The sequence below is a fragment of the Urocitellus parryii genome, unplaced genomic scaffold (assembly GCF_045843805.1).
Source record: "Urocitellus parryii isolate mUroPar1 unplaced genomic scaffold, mUroPar1.hap1 Scaffold_60, whole genome shotgun sequence".
Taxonomy (NCBI): domain Eukaryota; kingdom Metazoa; phylum Chordata; class Mammalia; order Rodentia; family Sciuridae; genus Urocitellus; species Urocitellus parryii.
Window position 1 is genome coordinate 620418 of NW_027554101.1, and position 22935 is coordinate 643352.

At 50.0% G+C, this 22935-nt stretch overlaps 1 protein-coding gene across 1 annotated transcript in view; it reads right to left on the minus strand.

Annotated features, from left to right (window-relative positions):
• Positions 1–8120, minus strand: part of LOC144252811 (Fanconi anemia group A protein-like) — a 43422-nt gene extending 35302 nt beyond the window's left edge. Inside the window, exons 1-8 of the mRNA XM_077794919.1 lie at positions 8039–8120; positions 7722–7831; positions 7430–7523; positions 5410–5543; positions 5195–5290; positions 3861–3934; positions 2793–2905; positions 2068–2150 (exon numbers count right to left, since the gene is read on the minus strand). Coding sequence (XP_077651045.1) covers positions 2068–2150; positions 2793–2905; positions 3861–3934; positions 5195–5290; positions 5410–5543; positions 7430–7523; positions 7722–7831; positions 8039–8120 — 786 coding nt within the window. The remainder of the gene's footprint in view (positions 1–2067; positions 2151–2792; positions 2906–3860; positions 3935–5194; positions 5291–5409; positions 5544–7429; positions 7524–7721; positions 7832–8038) is intronic.
• Positions 8121–22935: the final 14815 nt, after the last annotated feature.

Genomic DNA, 22935 nt, shown 5'->3' on the forward strand with positions numbered 1-22935 from the left:
ATGGAATGTATCATGTTAAGTGAAATAAGCCAAACCCAAAAATTAAAGGCAGAATGTTCTCTCTGATATGCAGATGCTGACTCACAATGGGGGTGGTGGAGGGGGTGGAGGTTCACTGGATTGGACAGGAGAGTGAGGGGAAGGGAAGGGGATGGGAAAGACAGTAGGATGAATTGAACATAACCTCCCAGTGTTCTTATGTGAGTACACATAGTATGTCAAAGTACACTCTACCATCACATGTAACTCAATAACAAAATGGTGTTTTAACCACTGCAACAGAAACACTGAGTCATTCAGCACATCAAGCCCCTTGTAAGAGATAAAAATCAAGAGGAAAACAATTAAAAGACTGAGAAGAGGGCTAGGGATGTGGCTCAAGTGGTAGCATGCTCGCCTGGCATGCATGTGGCCCGGGGTTCGATCCTCAGCACCACATACAAACAAAGATGTTGTGTCCACCAAAAACTAAACAATAAATATTAAAAAATTCTCTCTCTCTCTCTAAAAAAAAAAAAGACTGAGAAGACCTGGAAATATGGGGGCCTCTACCTGTCCTCTTGGGATTCCACCCTCAAGGCCCTGACCCACTGTGCACTGAAGCACATCCTTACCCCCACCTCCCACGCTCAACTCTGTGAGTCTACAGAGCCCTGGAAAGAGAAGGCCACCCTGACCAAGCCTGACAACGGCAGATCTGAGCAGGACCCAGAGAGCAGTGTGGGGCTGGCCACACGGGAGGACCAACAGCAGCAGCATGTTCTGGGAAGCTCTGTGGTAGGGTCTGAGAGCAAAGAGAGGAGGAAGCCATGGGGCTCAGCTCACGTCAGGAGGCCCCATTTCCTGAGGGACTCCAGAAGCACGAGTACGGGGTGTGTTTCCTACTGGCTCTCAGAAGATGAAGGAGAGAGTGGTGCCCTGGACCAGGGGTTGCTACCCTAGAAGGGTTTCAATACCATGGGAAGGCCTCCACTGAAAGGCTTCTGCCCCTGGCCTCCCTATGAGCATGGACCCTTCCCCAAATTGCCCACATACCAGCAGCTCACCACCCTATGATCGGAGGACTCCTCCTGAAGGCCGGCAGCCAAAGTGTCAAGTGCCACTGACAACACAGGGCAGAAGCAGCACTCAGCAGGCACTAACAGTCTGTCAGCACCCACCCTCAAGTGCTCTGGGAAAAGGGGTCAATTTCTGAGTCTCAGGCCTCTGCAGGCCCTTAAATCCCATGGCACAAGGTCCAGCCAGCCAGTTACCTACCCTGAGGACACCGAGGCCTGCCAGCTTTTTGTTTTCTTTTGTGGTTCTGGGGATGGAATCCAGGGCCTGGCACAAGCTAGAAGTGCTCTGCCACTGAACTGGGTCCCCAGATCCTCACAACAAGCAGGCTGCTGATGCTGCAGTGAGCTGCACCACTGTGCAGCCCTGGAGCTAACTGTGCAGCCACACTGAACGGGGCTCTGCAGCACCACGCCGGCCAGCTACTGCCAGGACAAGGCCCGAAAGCTGGGAAGGCTCCTGAGCAGCCAAGTGTTCCCAGCTGCAGGGGCCACTGACTTACATGAGAGCATGCTCTGCAGCACCTCAGCAGCCACCTGTCAGAACAGAGCACAGGGATGTCACTCGGCAGTGTCTGGGCAGTCACGCACTCGCATTAGACACACCTGTCACCTCTACAAAGAGCACCTCCAAAATTCCTTCACAAACCTAGAAATCCCCCAATGCTGCCCACCATGACACCCAGGCATGTCCCCGCAAGGTCTAGGCCGGGACCCACAGCCCCCGCTCTGGCTGCACCCCCTCCCCTCCTGTGCTGCTAGGATAGACCTGTGCTGCTGTGAAGACCCCTGCCCTGGAGACCTCTGGAAACTCAGGTCACCCTCAGTGGTCACTTCGCAGAAAATGATTTCCTTACGCAAAACTTACAAGTGTGGACACAGAACAAATGGCAGCCACTAGCCCAGGAGTTCCAAAAGGAGCCAAGACCTGGTGGGGCCTGCTCCTCAGGCCCCAGCCCACTGCTGCTAGGAGGCTGAGTCGGGCAGCTCCCTGCTCTGCTGTCCCTCCTACCTGGGACATTGTTCCAGTCTCCTCCACTCTTCTCAGATCCGAGTTTTCCTGAAATCCCTGTGAAACCAACAGCTCCACAAAATCTGGAAAACCACAAACCAAAGTATTTACACACATATGGTCTCCAAGCAGCTGTGACTCACACAGATCCCTAGGGCCACCCAGCCCCATTCCTATCAACATACACGCACTCACCAAGCCAGACTTACCCTCACTCTATTTTGGAAGTACTTAGCATACATCAAATTTATATTAAGGGCTTTTTCTCTTAATGCAAAGAAGTAGATCTCAAGGGATGGCTCATGGATGGTCCCCCCACAGCAAATACAGGACATGCAGCTCATCCCACCAGGAAGGAGCTTTTTGCAAGGGAGGATTCCAGGCAATGCAGGCAACCAAGGCTCACAGAGCAGACAGAGCTGGCCACTAATGGAAAATGCAGCCTCTGCCAACCCCCTCCAACTGCTGAGGCTAAAAGCAAATTCAGGACACCAGGAACTTGCTGGGCCCCACGCTCACAGGCATGGCGGATGCTCAGCTTCCCACTGGCAGTGGGAACTTTTTTAAAATATTTACTTTTTACTTTCAGTTGGACATTATATCTTTATTTTATTTTTATGTGGTGCTGAGGATCAAACCCACGGCCTCATGTATGTCAGGCACTCTACCACTGAGCCACAACCCCAGCGCCCCCAAGGTACTTTTCTCAGGAACTATGAACATACCAGAGAGCACAGCCCTAGCGATGTCCAGGTATGGGCAGGAGGTGTCTATCTGCTGGCACAGGAGGCGCAGGTTCCTGAAGAGCCACGCCACCACGGCCCGCATGTCAGGATGGCTGGGGATACAGCACACAGTGGATCTGGGTCTGCCTGACCCCATGGCTGCCTCCCCTTACTTGGCAATTTTCTGCAACCCTCACTCCACTGTGAAGCCTAGTCTTTCTGCTCCAAAAGTCCATGGACCAGCTACAGGGTTCTGCCTGGCTGCAAATGACCCAGAAACAATCAATTTCAAATGGTTCACTTATCTGCACTGAACACTGTAGGGATCAGGGATGGGACACATACGGGACATGTGCAGCTCCTTTGCACATACTCTCTGTATGTCTTTGTTTCCTACTTCACTGGTTTCTGCTATAACCCTTATTACTTTCTCCCTCCATCTGGCTTAACTGGCTCTTCTCTTTCTAGTCTCTGAGGTTAAGCCTAGATTGATAACATTCTTTTTTGAAATATAGGCTTTTACAAATATGGATTGCCCTCTAAACATTTCCTTAGCTGTGTTCCACAGATTCTGGAAGACTATTTTCATTTCCACTCATCTCAAGGTATATTAGGTGCACACTAAACTTCATGTAGTGAAGTTTACTACCCATGTATAGCTTCTGGCTCTGTCACGTTTAGGCTTCCCACTTCAAAATCACGAAAGTCCTCCCAGGGCTGGCTTTTATGTATTGACATTTTCCTCTTTAATTCATCTAGAGATTTTGTTTAGTTTTGCATACAGAACCCAGGAACTCACAGGTTCCAGGCAGCTCGAGGACACTGAGCCACCCCATAGCCCAGGCTTTTTTTGAAATAAGAAAAAGATATGACCTTTTTTAATCAGTGTGAGCCACTGTCACACCACCATTTGGATTCAGGTGGTGTGGAAAAAAATCACACATGATTTCAATAACAACTAATGTTCTCGTTAAACAATGAGGCAATTGCTTCTCCAGGTGCTTTTGGAAGTAAATAATTCATACTAAACAGCAATGTCAAAGCAACATGGATTCACTAGTGCACTACATTTCCAGTGGCTCTTGTAGGCTCACGACACTTTGCACATGAAGACACCATACAGCTTCAAGCAAGAGAGAGTTCTGAGGAAAATGAGTGCTATGAGTCTGTGCCTATGTCCCAGCGTAGGCCGACTTCATGCCCACTGAAACATGGCCCGATGCCTCACTTTGGGCTCACGTTCCTACCCCCCTTCAGGCTCTTCTGCTGTCCTGGGGCTTCTCTCCGTTCCCACAGTCTAACCTGCTGCCTGTCAGGCTCTCGCAAGCCACCCCAACCTGGCTCCATGCAGCCAACACAGCAACCCAGTGGTTAAATGCCCCTGGGTTCTAATCCCTAGTACTCCAACTCTTCTGTAGATGCCTTTACTGGCTCCTCATCGCTTTGGGGACAAAGTCAAACTCTTATGCATGGCATAGGCCTTTCCTCATGAGCCTCCCCCAGGGAAGCCCCCCTGGACTGGCCAGGCATTCACACCATTCCACTGGACCCTGCTCAGACCATGCTGATCTTGTCCCCCACCACCTGCTATCCCCTCCCCTCCCCCAACCTCCAGGCAACTTTCAGCTGCCAAGAAGCCTTTCCTCACACCTTCTCTGCACAATTGTGAAGATGACACAATGCAATTTTCATGTGCATGTCATTGCCTTGTCCTAAATTAGATGCAATGAGCACAGGGATCATAAGCAGGATAAAAGGATGGAAGTTACCACTTTTATACACTTGCTCAGGCAGTTAGCACAAAATGGTAACTGAGCACTTTCAAAACTTCAAAAAAAATCTGTAAACTGCCAGGTGCAGTGGTACACACCTGTAATCCTAGCGGTTAGGGAGGCTGAGGCAGCAGGGTCTGAAGCTTGAGGCCAGGCTCATCAACTTAGCAAGGCCCTCAGCAACTTAGCAAGACCCTGTCTCAAGATAAAAAATAAAAAGGACCATGGAGGTGACTCAGTAGTTAAATGTTCCTAGGTTCTAATCCCTGGTACCAAAAACCAAAACGAAAAATATCTGTAAACCTACAGAGTTTGAATTATTCAAAAAAATACTTTTAGTATATTTAAATACTCTACTACTACACTGAAAAAGACTTCATGATAATATACCCAAGAAGGCAGACCACCCTGTTTCTGGGATGCACTGTATTCTAATAAAGATTGCCAACAATGGGCAGACACTGGCAAAAGGACTGAGGCTCTTCCTTCCCAGCACAGGAGCATCTGATGAACTTTTATTTCATTATCATTAAACAACATATTCAACTGAATCCCCAAGAAAACCCAGGGTTCTGGCTCCAACCAAATCAACAGAGCACTGCTGGACAAGACCAGAGTTGGGGTTGTTACCTGTGCTTTCCATACTTCTTGGCAGAAGGAGAGGCGGGAGAACATGCTGTGTGCCAGAAGATACTGAGCAATCTCAAGCAAGAAAGACAGTTTCTTCTGAAAGGACAATAGATCTTTTTTGAAGACAGGCAGACTACCTAAACTACAGCAGTGTGCTATTTCCACACAAACTCATGAGCAACAACATGTGACATTTAGGGGAACTGGCATCTCACTCTTTGCTCGGTGATGAGCAGCACGGGATGGCTAGGCTCCTCACAAACCATCTTCATACTGCAGGCAACTGTCCTTGCCGACAGTTTCCCCACAGGAACCCCCACCTTCAAGGCCTGATCCTGAAAAGCAGAGCCTTAAAGACAAAACAAAAAACAAAACTTTTCCTGAAAACATCAGCAATTTGAGTTAAAATATCTTTTTAAGCCACAGCACACAGAAAACTGTCTTCAAAAGGGGGGAAAATGTAAAGGGAAAAACATGATACCCAAAATAAGACACTTTCATGGACCAAGCAGCTCTACTACAATGAGAGGTAATTTCTGAACCCAGAGCTGTGCACACGCACAGGCAAGCAGGATGAGCAGATATGCTGACAGCTACACAAAGAGCTCTATCTCCACCGTTCAGCCAGCACCACCGAATGAGAACCCCAGCAGGCTCTTTCAACTACTCTTCTCCTTTCCATGGCCGTCCATGCTAGGTAAGTGCCCAGCCACTAAGCGTTCATGGGTGCAGCAGTTTGTCTTCCTGATTACTTCAGCATCCAGATGACCTGTAGGATGGAAGCATCCCACCGCCTTTATAGGTAGGGGCTTCCCAATGCTCTGCCACACACACCTGGTGGAAGCAAGGGCCACAGGTGGAGTCAGTCTGCAGGGCTAACAGAAGGAACCCCAATGCTGACTCTCAGGCAGCCACCAGGCTACTCCTGAGCAACCAGTCTCTAGTCTACCTTCCTTGAAGTGAGAAACGCTGTGCACCCTGGAAATAGGTAACACCTACAAGCAGTCACTTCCTTAGCTTCAAAAACTAATTTATGAGAAGAAATAGAAAGTTCTAGTACATGATCATTATCTTCAAGATTCTGAAAGCACATATTTATGAAGTGAGCAAATGCGATGGTTTTAGAGGCTTCAGTAGAGTATTAGAAATCAACTATTTGTTGCCAGGGAAAAATTTATTTTTATTTAAAATGCATTTATCTTATTTACTTATTTAATTTTTAAAGCATGGTAGCCATCTCTTCAGCAAAAAAACAAATTTAGGGGCTGGGGTTGTAGCTCAGCAGTAGACCACTTGCCTAGCACGTGTGAGGCCCAGGGTTCGATCCTCAGCACCACATAAAAATAAATAAATAAAATAAAGATACTGTGTACACTAAAAAATAAATATTAAAAAAAAAAGAAAAGAAAAAGAAATTTAAAAACTAATGGATGGGAGCTGGGGTTATGGCTCAACGGTAGAGTGCTCGCCTCGCATGTGCAAGGCCCTGGATTTGATCCTCAGCACCAGATAAATAAATAAATAAATAAATAAACAAATAAATAAATAAATAAATAAAAATAAAGTTATAAAAAACAACAACTACTACTACTAATGGGTGGAGGGTCCATACTTCTGTGATTAAGGATAAACAGCACAAGATCTCATGCCTTATTCAAAGTCCTTACAAGAATGTACAACCATGCCTGGCCCCTGGACTTGTGACTCATCATCTGTGAGATTCAAAACCAGTTATGGCAGTGAAAATCAGGATCATTTCCCAATGGCACACAGCATCAGAGATTCTGCCAGACCTATTATCTAAGGTTACCTTTATACTTCTTAAGAACAAATTAGTGATTCAGTTAATTCCACTATTTGCAAAAATAGCTGTCATGTAAAAAACTATGAAGGACAAGAAGAAATCTAACACATTTTTTGTTATCTCCTCCAGAGCCTTCCCTATCTCACTATCCCAAATTGGGAGGAAAGTGGCCACCTAGAAACACACTTACCCTCCTCCTTCCTCCCTGACACACACCTAGAAACACACTGCCTTCCTGCCTGCTCCCGGCACAACAACCTCTGCTTGTGCACCTCTGTGGATGAGCAGCACACACTGCGGTCTTTCATAAATCAGCTTGGTTCCTACCCAAGTCAGTCAGTTTCTAAACACAGCAGCAAAACAAGCCCACACCAAATCATAAAATAACAAATCCTCTAACTCCATGAATTAAGAATCCAAGTGTAACTCACCTATGAAGGAACAAGAACCATCCGTGGAGGCCTTGTCACTGTCACAATCAATCAATCTGTCGAAGCACAATTTTTCACAGAGTGGATCTTCCACCTAGAATCAAAGCAGGGTGTGCACCACTGTCAAAACCCAGAGGCTCCTACCGGGCCGGCCTGAGACTTTTAAAGTGGAACTGACTGACCGCAGCCTGGGGAGAGTCGTTAACCCACTCCTCAACCGCGCTCTCCACCGAGATGCCCCGCTCTCCACCCCAGGCAGCCGGGAGCCAAGGCCACACCGACTTCCTCTCACCTCAAGCAGAAGGTCACTCAGGCTCTGGTGGCGTCTCAGGAGTTGCACCGCCGAGTTCTTCAGTTTCTGTCCCCTTTCAGGATTATATTTTTGCCTCTTGACTCTTCCCGCTAAGGAAAAGGAGAAAATCAGTTTCCAGACGTCGACCCAGCGAGCTCCTGCCCCGGGCCCAGGGGACGCGAGGCGTACCGCCCGCGGGGTGGCCGGGGGCCCAGCGGGCGGAGGGCCGGGCCGCCGGGACCCTTCAGGCCGGAGCCGGCCAGCCGCGGTGGGGAAGCGCCCAGGGAAGGGGCTCGGGCCGGCGGAGGTCCGCCCACCTACCAGCAGCTCGGCCCAGGACCTCCGGCGGCGCAGCGGATCGGAACCCGCGGCTGCTCCCGGAGGCGGCGAGCCCGCCATGGTGAGCGCCAGGACGTCCAGGCGCTAGCTCTCCGAGCCCGCGCTGCCTGCCTTCTCATTGGCTGCGGCCGGTTCGCGTGTTTCGGGGCTGAAGTCCCCAGGCCACACCCCACGAAGGCGGAAACCTGGGGCAGCGGCCATCTTGGCAGTGGCATCAGAAAAAAGGCGCTGGCAGCCATCTGGGTGGTGGCAGGAGCGTCGAGCGCTCACGCCACGAGAGAAAAGTTACCCGGGGTTGGAAGCTGGAAGGGGCAATGGGCGGTGCGGATTGATAGTGGCATCCTGCCAGGAAACAGCGACGTCCCTAATGCGTCTTTCCTGACGAAAAGGACCCTGAGCTGATCTGGAAAGGACGGGCACTACAAACCCAGAGCAAGAGATGCTGAAAACCTCCGGGCCCTCCCCTGCAAGGCGGGCCAGCTCCTGCAACACCAGGTTCTGCATTTCTCTTACCTGGGGTTGCTGTGCTGAGTTCTCATTTCTGGAAAAACAGGCCCAAGGGGCTTTTGTGCCACGGCGTGACTCTCCTAACTCGAACGTTAGGGGAGCAGAATAGAGCTCATAATGTCACCTAGGGAAAAAGGGCCCCATCGCTTATGCCAAAACTAACAATCATAGTCTTTTCCTATAATAGTGGCCCAGGCAACCTGAAGTGTGTATCCATCCTTTGTCTGTAAGGGAGAGTTACAGAATACACCAACTGCGCTTTCTGCATGCTAGAAAAAGATTAGCCAACTATCTCCATAGTGTGGTGGGGACAGATGAGACAAGACCTGAAGACAGCAGGAAAAAGATTTATTTGGCTGTAGGCAAGTTCAGAGGGCAAAGCTTTTGCTGTAATCCATCTGAAAGGACACTCGCAGTCTTCCACAGTCCAAAGAGCACACCACACACCTGAATCTTGTGCAAGAGATTCACTGTTGGTGACCTGGGGCAAACTGGCAAACCTGTCCCTTGGTGGAGAGCAGCCGTTGGCCAAAGAGATGGGGACTATCTCTAAATCCTTGGGGTGGGACAGTCCAAGTTAACTGGGTAGAGGTGTGAGTGTCTGAGTCTGTCCAGGTGAAGAGGAAAATGTCCTGGAATTGGCATCTTTTAAGTCCAAAACGGAAAGCTGCTTAGGAGTTGGGCCAGAAGCGGGATAGGGTTGGGCCAGAAGCGGGGTAGCGTTGGTCACAAGCTGTTTAGGAGCTTAAGCTGGGGTGGGGTTGATTGTTTAGCAGACACATGTTCTTATGGGAAGTTAAGTATCATTGCTTCATAATCGAAACTTTGAAGCCTTTAGATAAAAATTCTCCCGACCTAAAATGGTGAATCTGATGCCAATATTCCTCCCTTTTTGTTTTTTAGATACCAGGGGTGGGGCTGATGGTCTTTCTTCTGTAGTTTCTTCCTGCTGCTTAGGGGTGAAGACGTTCATTCCTGTAAAGGGAATCAGGGAGGGTTTTAGGTGGGGGCAGAGTCTCTGGGAGAGAGGAGTTGATCAGGACTCATAGGTCTCCGTCTTGGGCATCAGGGGCTGTTAGTCCTTGTAGTAGCCTCCTCTCTCCAAGAAGAGTCTTCTTTAGGAATCAGTGGGGAGCTTTGGAGGTTTGAAAGTTGAGGTTTTGGAGATGCACAAAGTCAGAGGTCCTCTAGGGGTTGCCTTATAGTGAGACTGATCTGTAAAGAGGGGCTGCCAAGGAGGAGGTCATCTACATGTTGAATAAGTTTACATTGGGGGAGTGAGAGGGAAGACAGATCCCTAGAAAGAGCTTGGCCAAATAGATGGGGACTGTCTCTAAATCCTTGGGGTGGGACAGTCCAAGTTAACTGGGTAGAGGTGTGAGTGTCTGTGTCTGTCCAGGTGAAGAGGAAAATGTTCTGGAATTGGGGTGTAAGGGAATGGAGAAGAAGGCATCCAAAACCGAAAAATGAGTGATGTGTGAGGGAATAATGGAGAGGCGGGATGTGGGCTGGGAACTCCTGGGTGAATTGGGTGAAAAACCAGCCTCTACCTCAGAGAAAAGCCTGTCCAAGGAAAGGGACATGACCTTTGTCCTTGGAAAGACCAACAAAGCACTCCTAGGCACATTCCCACCCTGTTGAGTGGTTTATCTACAAATGAGATCTGCGCCAGGTGTCCCTGACTCAGTCAGGCTAGGTGGGGACCCATAGCAACCCCCTGGCAGCCACCGATCAGCATGAGACAGGGAAATACATGGGATGCCAGATGACCTCCCAGTAGTTTATGGTGTTGGGAAACCATGTGTAATTCAGCATGAACACCCCTCTTGGCTTAAACCAATCAGTTCAAATGAATACCCCTTTTGTAGTAACCAATCACCTCTACCCAACCTGTTCCCACCAGTGAATGTGCTAATCATGTTTTAGAGTTGTGATTTGATTTTCCCCATGGTGTGTGATGATTTGCTAAGAGATGTTATGACGTATGTGGGGATCCCTGCCTTCTCCAAAGAATGTATAAAACTGCTGCAAACCCTGGGCTCGGGGCCTCTCAGCATCACCAGTTGCTGTGTGTGCATGCGGAGGATGGAGCTAGCTCACCATCAACACCTCTTTGCTGGTGTTGATTGGTGGTCTTTTGGGAGTCCCGAATACGAGCATAACAGGGGATTACGGCTGTATTGTGAAGCAAGATCCTGTATGAGTCTGCAGTGTCTGGTTTCCTGACTGCTAGGTTGGGTGTGTTGAAAGGGGAGTTCGTTTGGCACAGAGGCCTTTCTGGAGAAGATCAAAGGTTTGAGACCCCTGAGGCTCTGGAGAGAAAGTGAGTATTGGGGTCCTACTGCGAAATAGGTGGGGTCCTTGAGATGTATTATCAAGGGAGAGTGGCGGATGGCTGTGGAGGGCTTTTGGAAGTCCCAGATAGAGGGATGAATCTCTAATGCAGACTCGGGGTAAGAGGGATCCGTGGAATTTGTCTGGACTACTAGCAGGGGGGGTAATGGAGGCGAGCTGAGACTCAGGAGTGAAGGTAATGGAAGCCCAAACTTTGGAGATCCCTGCCTAAGAGGAACTGGGCAGTGGGAATCAGGAAGGAGTGGGAGAGGGCAATGCCCTGGAGCATGCAGAGAAGCCAAGGTCTTTGTAGGGGCTGGTCAACCGTCCTCTGTCGAGCTCCTCATGACAAAACCACTCAGGGTCACTCCAGGTGAACTGGGCTGCACAAAATAACCACACAAGAGACAGAGATGCCTTTTTTTTTGGGGGGGGGTTCTTTGACAACTCCTCTGACCTTAAGAGTCTGCAGAAAAGAGAGAGGAGCACATGCTGACCCTTTTATTGAGGAGAAGCCATTCAAATGAGGCCAGGGGTCAGATTTCAGGGGGCTGAGTCTAGCTTGTAATGTCTGCTGCCAGCAGGTTGATTGACATCTAGGAAGGCCACGCCCAAAGGCAGAGCAAGAGAAGTGGGCACACAGCACACAAAGGGCATTTCCATGAAACCTTCCATCCCAAACAGGGCAAAGGGGTAATAGCACAACAGAACAGGTGAGCATAGTTGATCCATGGGGCTGTAGGAAGGCACACCTAGCATGAAGACACATTCTGCTACTTTGAGGATTGGGGCAACATCTAAGGCCACTACGAAAATGACCAGATCACTACAAAAGTGACCGACAGAGCCTCTACCAATCATGGGAAGAAAATGCTAGTCATTCAGCGTGACAATAGAAGAACAAGAAAGAGAAGTATGTCACACTGCACGACTAAACACTCAGAATCACTCCAAGTGAACTGGGTGGCTGAAATAATCACACAGAGACAGAGAAATATCTTTTTATTTGGGTCTTGTGATGGTTCCTCTGAACTTAGGGTCTATGGGAAGAAGCCATTTAAATGAGGCAAGGGATAGGATTACAAAGGATTAGGAGAGTATAGCTCCACACCTCTGGGTGCTGCCTACTACAAGGGCCATGCCTTGTTATCCGACCAAGGGAAGAGTCACAAGTCAGGGCTCTACCGTGCCAGACTACAGGGTTTTTTCAGATCCCCATGGTGCATCAGTACTTAAAGGGGTGTGCATTTGGAGTGGCTCCCCACATAAGTAGGTCCCCAAAACTCCTTTAGGACTTATGTGGCTCCAGTGTCCAAAAGGAAAGAGACGGGACTACCTGCCCCCACCATGGTTACCCTGGGCTCCTGAGAAGTGGTGGTTGGATGAGGGGACCTGGGCCTCCTCAGTCATCCATTGCCAGACCTAGAAGATCCACTGGAAAGATATCAGAGCCGGGTGGCCTTGCACCTCTTGGTGCAAGTGGCCTTCCTGATGGCATTTGGAACATGCCCCAGGAGGCTTTCGGAGATCCGGACATACTCTGACCCCATGACCCATTTGACCACATTTGAAGGAGGGGTCAGGGGGTCCCCCTGGCTGCCTTTTAGGGAGTGGGGATGCCAAAGTGCCAGTGGTTGGGGCAGGTTGAAAGGCCTTGGCCAGCATCTGGTATTTCTTCTCATCTCTCCCATTATAGACCTTAAAAGCCACTTCCAGAAGCTCTGCTTGTGGAGTTAGGGTGCCCTCTCTAGGTGTTTGAGTTTATCCTTCATGTCGGGAAAGCTCTGGGAGAAGAAATGGGTCATTAGTAGTTGTCTCCTGTCTGGGGTTTCAGGGTTGGGTAGGTGAACTGTAAAAGGGCCTTTGTAATGCAGACCAAGAATACTGAGGGGTATTCATTTTTGTCCTGAATAACCTCTTGGAGTTCCTCATAGCTTTATGGGCTGATTTTCTTAGTCCTGCCATGAGGCAGGTAATGAATTGGTTCCTACCAGTGATCCCTCCAGCCAAATCATAGTCCCAGTTGGAGTCACGATCAGGAACTACCTCAGTGCCAATTGGGTGAGACGGGGAGGTTTGGTGGACTTTCCCGGCATAGTTTCTGGCCTGCTCCCGAATGTGCCTGTGTTCTTCAGGGAGGAGAATGTCGGATGGGATCCTAGGAACATCCTGGAAAGGAAAGCATGTGACTGGGTTAGGTCTTGGAATTCCTGAATGTACCCTGAAGGGTGAGAGGTGAAGGACCCTAGCCTTCTTTTGACTTGGGAGAGTTCACTAAGGGAGAATGGACGGGTACCTGAACAACTCCCTGTGACCCTGCTACTTCACAGAGGGGAAGCAGAGGGGTGAGCTGGGTAGAGGGGTCCGTGCCAGAGCCAGAGCAAGTAAAGGGTGACCGAAAGTAGGTGAGGGAGGCCGGGAGGGGTCGGAGATGGTGGAGGGTGGTAGGGAGGGGCTCGTCAGCGGGGTCAAAGTCTGGGGTTTCGGAAGGGTCCTGAGGTTGGGGGGGGTATCCAGAGTCAGCCGAACCTGGGCTGGAGAACAAGAGGAGCAGAGGGGGATTTCTTTTCATCTCCCAAGCCCTCACAAAAGTTAAAAAGGTCCCTCAAAATGTTGGGATCTAGAGTGCCTTAAGTGACCATTTGGAACCATTTTCTAAGGTCCAGAGGCCCAATCTGGTTGCAGAGTGAATTAGTTTTCACACCTTTAAGTCAGGGGTAAAGCGGAGTGAGTCTAAATTTGCTAAAAAGCAACCCAAGGGGTGTCCAAGGGGATGGCAGAGGAGGCTGTGCCCATGGCAAGAGAGAGTTGGTAGGGAGCAGCGCAGGCATCCCTCTGTGTCTTCTCACACTGAATGAGGAAGAGCTGACCACTCTTGGAGTCCTCACTGCCTCAGGGATGCAGCTGGGGCTAAGGCCCACGAGGTTCTCAGCACCAGGGCTTTGAGCCAAAGGAGGAACTTGTTGGTAAAGATGGCGCCCAGAGTGCTTCTCTTCCAGGAGCTCAGGTCTATGACGCACTGAAGGCGCGTGAACCATCACCTCCAATCCCTATGAATGGCGCTGCAAAGTTTGAATGGTGCACCTCCAATCCCTGAAGTGGTGTGAACTCTCAGCCAATGAAGAAGTAACAGCCCACTCGCCCTGCTCCTCCTCATCCTGTGTTAAGCCCATAAATATCAACACCGGGTTCGTGTTCGCTCTCTTACTCTTACAGTCTTACTCTCCCTCTCTCTCTTACTCTCCCCTCTCTCTCCCCCCTCCCCTCTCCTACCTCTCCCCTCTCTTCCCTCTCCCCTCTCCTCCCCCTCCCTTTCTCTCTCTCTCTCTCTCTCTCTCTCTCTCTCTCTCTCTCTCCTCCCTCTCTCTCTCCTTCCTCCTCTTCGGAGACTGACTGCTCTGGTCCTGCTAATAAAATCTCAGACAGGTAAATGGTTGTTTTGGCTTGTTGAGCTTTTTCATCATCCTTTACAGAACTGAGACCCAGAGAGAGATCTTTTGCTGGGGGTGGGGGGAGCCTTCTCGGCCCATAGACTCAATCAATGGTTGGGGGTGCCTGTGAATGGGAACCCTAGGAGTGCTGGATGTTCAACGGTCACTTCCTGAACTGGCAGGTCATTTGAGTTGATCAAAGGCAGGGGAACTTATCTGAATTAGCTGGTACTTAGTGAGATGGAAGGTGAGTTCAAGGTGAGGATGGTCTAGGATGGAGTATAGGATCCCAGAGCAGCTCAGATCCCCAAAGAGAGATCAAGGTCAATGGGAGAGCCTAATCTGAGTCACTGGCATCAGTGAAAGGACATTTAGAGAGTCCACGCAAAGTCCAAAAACCACGCCACGCCCTGAATCTCATGCAAGAGACTTATTGTCAGTAACATGAGGTAACTGACCAGGCTGTCCCCCCGTGGAGAGCAGTGGCTGTCCGCACTCACAGAGCAGCTTTCTAGTGCCCCTGAACCCCACGTTCCTGCAGTTCCAGAACTTGATACCCAGCATGTCAGGGGAGGGGCTCAGAAGCTCTCACTCTGAAGAAGTTCACACAAAAGCAGCTTCCTTTTTTTCCTTTCACTGTTCTGGGCAGGTTAGCCCTTAAGGACAGCACCTGAGAAGTGGAGAGCTGCTTCTCCCCTTCGCTCCTGGCCAGCTGTTACCAGGGAGCCCAGTTGGTAACCTCTTCTCTTTGAAATGTAAACACCTCTGTGGAGCTCAGCGCAGGGGAGGTCTTGTGAAAGGATCTGTCTTTCCTCTCAGACTTTGCATTTGCAATCACACTTCTACAAAGTATTATCTACATCATTACTACACTAGAGAGTCCATAATGTTGATGAAAAACTAGCAAAGGGGTTTTCAGCACTGGAGTGTCGATCTCTTTCAGGTCTAAGACCAAACAAGTCAGAGCAGCAGGAAACAGGAGGCTTAACCACTCTTAACTCCTTCGTAGAGGTTCTTTTGCTGATAGTCCAAAAATCGATTATGGCGAAGATTTCTGGAGAAGCTTAATTGTGGGGAGCCACATTGAGGTACCACGCCTTCCAGTCCTGATGCAACACGGGGATCTGAAAGACCACTGTAGTCTGACACGGAGTGCCAGGACTTGTGACTCAGTCCCCCACCCCACCCCACCCAGATAGCAAAGCCAGTCTTCTGATAGGCACACCCTGGGGTAGAGCTACACTCACCTGTTCCTTTGTAATCCCACCCCTTTGCTCTGTTTGGGATAGAATGTTCCATGGAAGCTCCCTTTGTGTGTCCCCTTCTCTTACTCTGGCTTTGGGTGTGGCCTTCCTAGATGTCAGTCAACCTGACAGCAGACATCACATGCTAGACTCAGCCCCTGAAACCTGACCCCTGGCCTCATTTGATGGCTTCTCTCCGGTAAAAAGGGTTCAGCATCTGCTCCTTTCTTCTTTCCCATGGACCACGAAGGTCAGAGGAGCCATCACCGGACCCAAAGAAAAAGGTATCTCTGTCTCTGGTTATTTCATGCAGCCCAGTCCCCCTGCAGTGACCCTGGGTGTTTTAGTCATGAGGAATGTGACAATCAAGTTTTTCTGTGGAGGAGGGGATGCCACTACAATAGCACAGAAAAAGCTGGACCTGGCCAGCTTCAGCAGCAAGAGCAGCCATGTTTGAAAGCAATGAAAGAGAATACAAAAAGAAATGGTGGCCACACCTGTAATTACAGCCGCTTGGGAGTCTGGGGCAGGAGGAGCACAAGTTCAAAGTCAACCTCAGCAAAAAGCAAGGCACGAAGCAACTTATCGAGACCCTGACTGTCTCTAAATAAAATACAAATCAGGGCTGGGATGTGGCTTAGTTTTCAGGTGATCCTGAGTTCAATCTCCAGCACCAAATAAAAGAAATGAAGACAGACTCGGCAGATCAGCAGTACTTTATTAACAACTGAGGGGCCCATTTTCAAGGGGAAAATGGCAGCGGGCTTCATCAAGGTTTTATAGGTTTAGCACGGTGAGGTCATGGGAGGAAATTTGGAGGTGGCCTCATTTGGGGGGGCAGGAGGGTGGGTAGGGAACAGCTGTAGATAAGGGAAGCTCCTTGGGGCCACTGGACAGCGGGGAGGGGTTGCGTGTGCTGTGGGTGGGGCCAGGTTCCTTCCATGCTCTCCACATTTTCCCTTCCTGCCTTCCCTCTGGGCTGCAATAACAAATCTCCACCTGCACTGGGGACATCGTGGGTACCACCACATATGTCTCCATGCTCAGCACCGGGCAGGCCTGGACAGTGATGGGTGGGGAGGGGGGGATGGGTGGAGACAGTCGTGGATAAGGGAAGTTCCCTGAGGCCTACAGTCCAGGTCCTTCATTCCAGGCTCTGAAAGGGGTATAAAGAGCATTGACCTGCACTCACTTTTAGGCTGATTACAGCCTCCTGTCCTCTCCTGCTGTGACAGCTAACGTCACCAGGATGACCAAAAGAGACCATCAAAGGAGCTAAAAGAGCAGCCCACAAATTCTTAGAAACTTCACCTCTCCCTGGAAACCACGTGACCCTTCACCCCTCCCTCAGCTGCCCTCCACTACTCTGCTGACCTGTGTGTGCCCTTCTCAGCCTTGATGGAGAATGGAGAATCCAAGGAGCGGATCTGAGGGTCATGGGTCCCATGTCGCCTATTCTTTGGCCTAGAATAAAACCTCTTGGTTGCTTGACCAATGGTTGGTTTTGTTAATTGGTCCTGAGATTCTAAGAGGGAAAAAGGACAGCAGGTGGTGAGGGAAGTGGAGGCAGGTAAGAGAAGGCAGGGGTGGGGAGAGTCTGTGGGGAAACCTGTTGTAGCTGCCACTCACCCCCACTGGGGCACACAGTGCCCCCCCACAAACACACCATGTGCACACTTCAGACATGCACACACACCCCATGTGAATGGGCAGACATGGTGCATGTGTGCACACACAGCATTTCAGCTTAATTCTATAACTTTCTTCCTTCTCAGCAACACTATTCATCAATAGTAGGAAAGAGGATGGGGGTGGGGCGAAATGTCAGCCACCCAGTAACATAAAGTCAGTGGGTTCCCAGAATTGAGCCACCTGAGAGGCAGAGGTGTGGACAGTGTCTACAAGAGCAAGCCCTCAGGACAGGCTTGAGACAGCCATCGCTGCCTTGCTCTGCTAAAGCTCGCCTAAGAGGAAGCCAGTACACAGAGCCGCAGCTCAGAGTGCAGCAGCTGGGAGGAGGAGCCAGGAGGCGGCACTGCCAGGCAGAGGGCTGAAGCATAGCTTGCACCTCAAAAAGAACACTGGAAAGCCTGACCCCGAAGGGTCCCAGGGCAGCAGAAGAGAACATTCAATAAAAGCCAGCACTGTGGCCAGGCACCGTGTGTTGTGGGTTCAGTGGGGATGAAGGTCTCCGCTGCCCATCATCTCAAGTGCCACAGGAAACCCAGGTGACAGGAAAGTCTGGCCTCAGTCACTGCCTGGTTGGGACACTACCCACTCAACACAAGTCCACACCTCTATAAACTTTTCTGCTTTGTGTTCATCATCTCAGAATGAGAAGTGAAAACTTTTCCATTTTTTAAAATAACTTTATTTTATTTACTTATTTATTTATATATGGTGCTGAGGATTGAACCCAGTGCCTACCTCCTGTTAGGCGAGTGCTCTACCGCTGAGCCACAACCCTCTTTTCTTCCATTTTGAAAATGACTTTTCCTCCATTATGGAAGAGTTGATATATATTGGGTCTACAATCCCAGAGAATCCAGAGGCTAAGGCAGGAAGGTGCAGGTTCCAGCCCAGACTGGGCAACTTAGCAAAATAAAAAATAAAAAGGGCTGGGATACAGCTCAGTAGTAAAGTGTTAATATGTGTTTATTGACAAATTAATCTAAAGGTACACAAAATATTAATCCACTCAAAATCACAAAAGAAGCTGGGCACAGTGGCACATGTCTATGATCCAAGTGACTCTGGAGGCTGAGGCAGGAGATCACAAGCTCAGGGCCAGCCTCATCAACTTAGTGAGACCCTGTCTCTGAATAAAACAAATAAAACTAAAAAGGTCTGGGGATGTGGCCCAGTGGTAAAGCACCTCTGAGTTCAATCCCTAATGTAGGAACGGTGGAAAAGCTCCATAAACTCAAGGAGCCAAAACAACTGTTTACCTGTTGGAGATTTTATTGGCGGGACTGTAGCAGGCAGTCTCAGAAGAGAAGAGGGGGAGGGGGAGGGGGAGGGGAGGGGGAGGGAGGGAGGAGAGCAAGAGAGTAAGAGAGTGAACTGGGTGTTCATATTTATGGGCTCAACACAGGATGAGGAGGAGCAGGGCCAGTGGGCTGTTACTTCTTCATTGGCTGAGAGATGGAGCCACTTCAGGGATTGGAGGTGCTGGTTCTTCGTGCCATTCAGTGCATCATGGACCTCAGCTCCCAGAAGAGAAGTGCCATCTTTACCAGCATTAATACCAAAAAATAAAATAAAATCACAACAGAGACTAATGTTTCATTGTGTGTCTCTCTTTCAGACTTTCTTTTTTTTGTTTTTTCTTTCTTTCTTTTTTTTCTACTGGGAATTGAACTCTGAGGCACTTTGCCACTGAGCCACATCCCCAGACCTTTTTATTTTTTGAGACAGGGTCTTGCTAAGTTGATTAGGGCCTCATTAAGTTGCTGAGGCTGGCCTTGAACTTTTGATCCTCCTGCCTCAGCTTCCTGAGCTATTGGGATTACAGAAAGCACTCAGCCCAGGCTTTCTTTTTTACAAATACTTTTTTCTTTTTCTCCTTCCTTCCTTCCTTCCTTCCTTCCTTCCTTCCTTCCTTCCTTCCTTCTTTCTACAGTCTTGCTAGGTTGCCCAGCCAGGGTCCAGCTTGCAGTCCTCCTGATTTAGCCTCTGAGACTCTGGGATTACAGGGGTGCACCACCATCGCTAGCACAATTAGTTTTAATTGCAGCTTTATAATCTGCACTTTCACCAGGCCGTGGACCCAGCTCCTCAGGAGGCTGAGGCAGGAGAATTACTTGAGTCCAGGAGTTTGAGATCCTGCCTCAAATAAATAACCTGTGTGTTCTCCCCGCAAGCACTCATGCATGTAGATGCAGCCTTCCCTTGAGTTCACTCTGATGGCTCCTGGCCTATGCAGCATCCCCAGTTGTCTAACAACCCTCATCTCCTTTTAGCAAGGCAACCTTAAAGTGCACAAACTCCTGGAGGTCTGAAGGCTCTTCTCAGCAGGGGATGTGTTCCAAGTATCACATGCCTGGGTCAAGACCACACACACCCTCCTGGCCTTGACTGCTTGGCCATGCGCCTCTCCCTCTGTGGAAGTTCAGGGGCCTACCCTCCGGTGCTTGCAGCAGGATCCTGTCTCCTGCCAGGAGTGGTGGTGGCCATGACCGTCATCCCAGCTACTCATGAGGGAGAGGCAGGAGGACCACTAGTCTGAGGCCAGCCTGGACAGTTTGAGACCCTGTCTCTAAGGTTTTTTTTAAAGAGGCTTAGATCTTGTGCAGGAGGGCTCAGTCCCCAGTCCCCAAAAAATGCTAAAACAACAACAACAAAAACCAGCCAAGTCTAGTGACAATGTCCAAATAAAGGCCAGAATAAAAGGTGACACAGAGAAGAAGCAGTGAGAGGTGAAGACAGCCCCAGGCACAGAGCACCCCAGATCCCCCGAGGAGCTGGCTCTGCAGACGCTGGCCTCGGCCCCCAGAACTGCAGGAAGATGTGACGCTGCTGCTTGTCTGTGCTGGGAGCCCCAGGAACCCACATAACTCCCACTGTTTCTGCACCCTTGTTGTGTTAGCATGGTATGAAGGGGAGAATGCACCCTGTGTCACAAAAGGAACCTTGACAGAGGGTACCTGGGACTTCTGAGCACCTGAGAAGCACTTTGGAGGTCCACTGCTGCCTGTACAGTCTGTGTACTCCCATGCAAAGGGCAGAGAGAGCGAGTACTTCAGCTCCAAGGCTCACAGTCTCCATCACAGCCTCTCAGCTCCAGCACAGCAGCATGACAGCAACCACAGATGACAAGTCACAGCTGGAGATGCCTTTGTGACCATCACACTTTATTTACCAAAACAGAATGGGCCAGTGTGGCCTGTGGGCATGGCCTCCAGAGAGATCCCTGTATTGAGAATGAGGAAAGCTGGCCTCGCCTGTGAACTCACAGGTAGCCAAAAGGTCAATCTACACCTCATTTCTCATCTGGGAAGAGAGATCATGGTGCCTTTTCTACCTCCCTGGTGGGATTCTGTGAGGATGAATGAAGTGAGAGCAGCAGAGTGCTCACCAGGCGGTCGAGGGGTGCGCACATGCACACGGGCAGGAGGCGCTCCCTCGGCTCCAGTCAGCACGCCCCTCCCTGGCATCCCATCCACAACTCCCTTGGGCCCTTCCCAGCACCAGCATGTTCCAGGCCTGAGGATGCTGCCACAATAAAAGCAAAACAGGACACAGCTCTGCCCTCCTGAAGTGACCAGGCCCCTGGGAACAGACACACAAGTAGGACGTGGTTGCTGAGGACAGGCGGCCAGTGCCATGGGGGACTGAGAACTGCAGGTGCTGAGAGCTAGGGTGGAGGGCAGGGGCCACCTGGGCTCCCAGGGGCCCTGCATTGCTCTGGGCTCGCATGTCAACCACAGGCTGAGGGCCACCAGCAGGAGCAGGGGACAACCAGGGTCTGCCAATTCTCAGAAGCTGTTTGTTTTGGAGGTTGATCTTACTAGACGAGAGAGTCTGGGAGTTTTTTTTCTTTTGCCATTTTTATTTTATTTTACATTGAGACAGGGTCTCAGTAAGTTTTCCATGCTGGCCTTGAACTTGAGATCCACCTGCCTCAAACCCCAGAGTTGCCAGGATCCCAAGCTGAGAGTTTTGATCCTGAGCTGCAGGGAGGGTGGAGATGCCAGGAATGGAGGGAGAAGACCCTCCACCCCCATTTGAAGTGTGTCCACTGTTTCACCTTCATCTTGGCTCTGCCCTGGACCCTTGTAGTGCCAACAGTCCGTCCTCTTCTCTGGCTCTTCCCTCTGCTCAGCCCAGAAACCCTGCAGCCCTGGCTCCCACAGCCCTTCCTCCCAGCTCTCCTGGGTTTCCTTCCAGAAACCAAGCACAGCCTGGCTCTACCTGGCCTCCCTGGGGATTCACAGCTTTTATCATTATCCCAAAATAAACCTACAGCACAAAACCCCAGCTTCTCACATTTCAGCTTTTCCTCTCAGACCCCTGAACTCTGGCCCTGCCTGGCTGCAGGGAGCATGACAAAGAATGCATTCAGGGCCTCTCAGTCCTGGCAAAAGCTCGGCTGCTCACTGCATGGTGTGCACAGAATCCCTGGGGAGGAGCCGACCTGCTTTTGAATCTGAACTTGACTTCCTGAGGTGTGGGCCCAAGGATCTCTGCCTCTACTCCCCACAGGCGAAGCCATCCCACCTATGTGTGGGCTGGTGCACAAGGTCTTTGCTCTGGAATTGTCTCTGCATGGCTCACTCTGACATTTGTGCCCAGGCACTGTGGGTGTTCTTGCTACACCAGGAGCCTTACACTCCTGAATTCAGTGCCCCAGAACTGTCTCTACTTGTAGCCACAGAACACCTGGGGACCCAGTCCCCACATCACCTTTTGGCCTCCAGCCTCTACATCTGCGAAGATGCTCATAGGAAAATCCCGAGAGCTTTCCAACCTGTGCCGGCACAGTGGTCAGCTAATAGTCCTCCCCTGGCAATGCCCCCCAGGGGCCAAGATTGACAGTTTCCTTGGAGAAGACATGTAGAATCTTCTCAAAGCTCTGCGTAGAGCATGCAAAAAGGCAACCAACGGGGCGCTCGAAGCTCGTGTCCAGCACTGGGCCTGTTTCCCCATGTGCCCCCCCCAGGAACAGAGGTGGGCCTTTCACAGCTCTTTCTCCAGGCTTTCCAGGGTACCTGGTGCTGTGAACAGTGTGAGCAGAACAGCTCACACCAAAGGTGACTATTTTGGGAGTATGTTTGCAAATAAGAAACTCAGCAAAGTGATGATCCAGTTCCAAGCACTAAGGGATTCTAGTGTGTCCCCAGGCAGAGTCATGGATACCACCCTATTTTCTAATTTACTGGAAATGAAGTAAGCTACAAGTGACCCTATAAATATAGGAATAGCTTTCCAAGTTGGGTTAATGATTCACCTACACCAATTTTTATTATACTCTCAGTTAACCTTTATTTTTTGTACTGGGGCTTGAGCAGGGAGCTTTACTACTGAGCTACATACCAACTCTTTAACTCTTTTAATTTTTTATTTTTAAAATTTTTTTTCCCTTAGTTGTCGATAGATCTTTATTTTATTTATTTCTATGTGGTGCTGTGAATTGAACCCAGGGCTCACACATGCCAGGCAAGTGGATTACCGCTGAGCCACAGTCCCAGCCCCACACACCAACTCTTTTTAGTTTTGATTTTGAGACAAAGTCTCACAAGTTGCCCAGGCTGGCCTTGCTTGCAACCCTCTTGCTTCAGTCACTGGGGGTGCTAGGATTCCATCTATGTGCCAGTGCACCCAGCTCAGTCCTGTCTGTTTTTTTTTTTAATATATTTT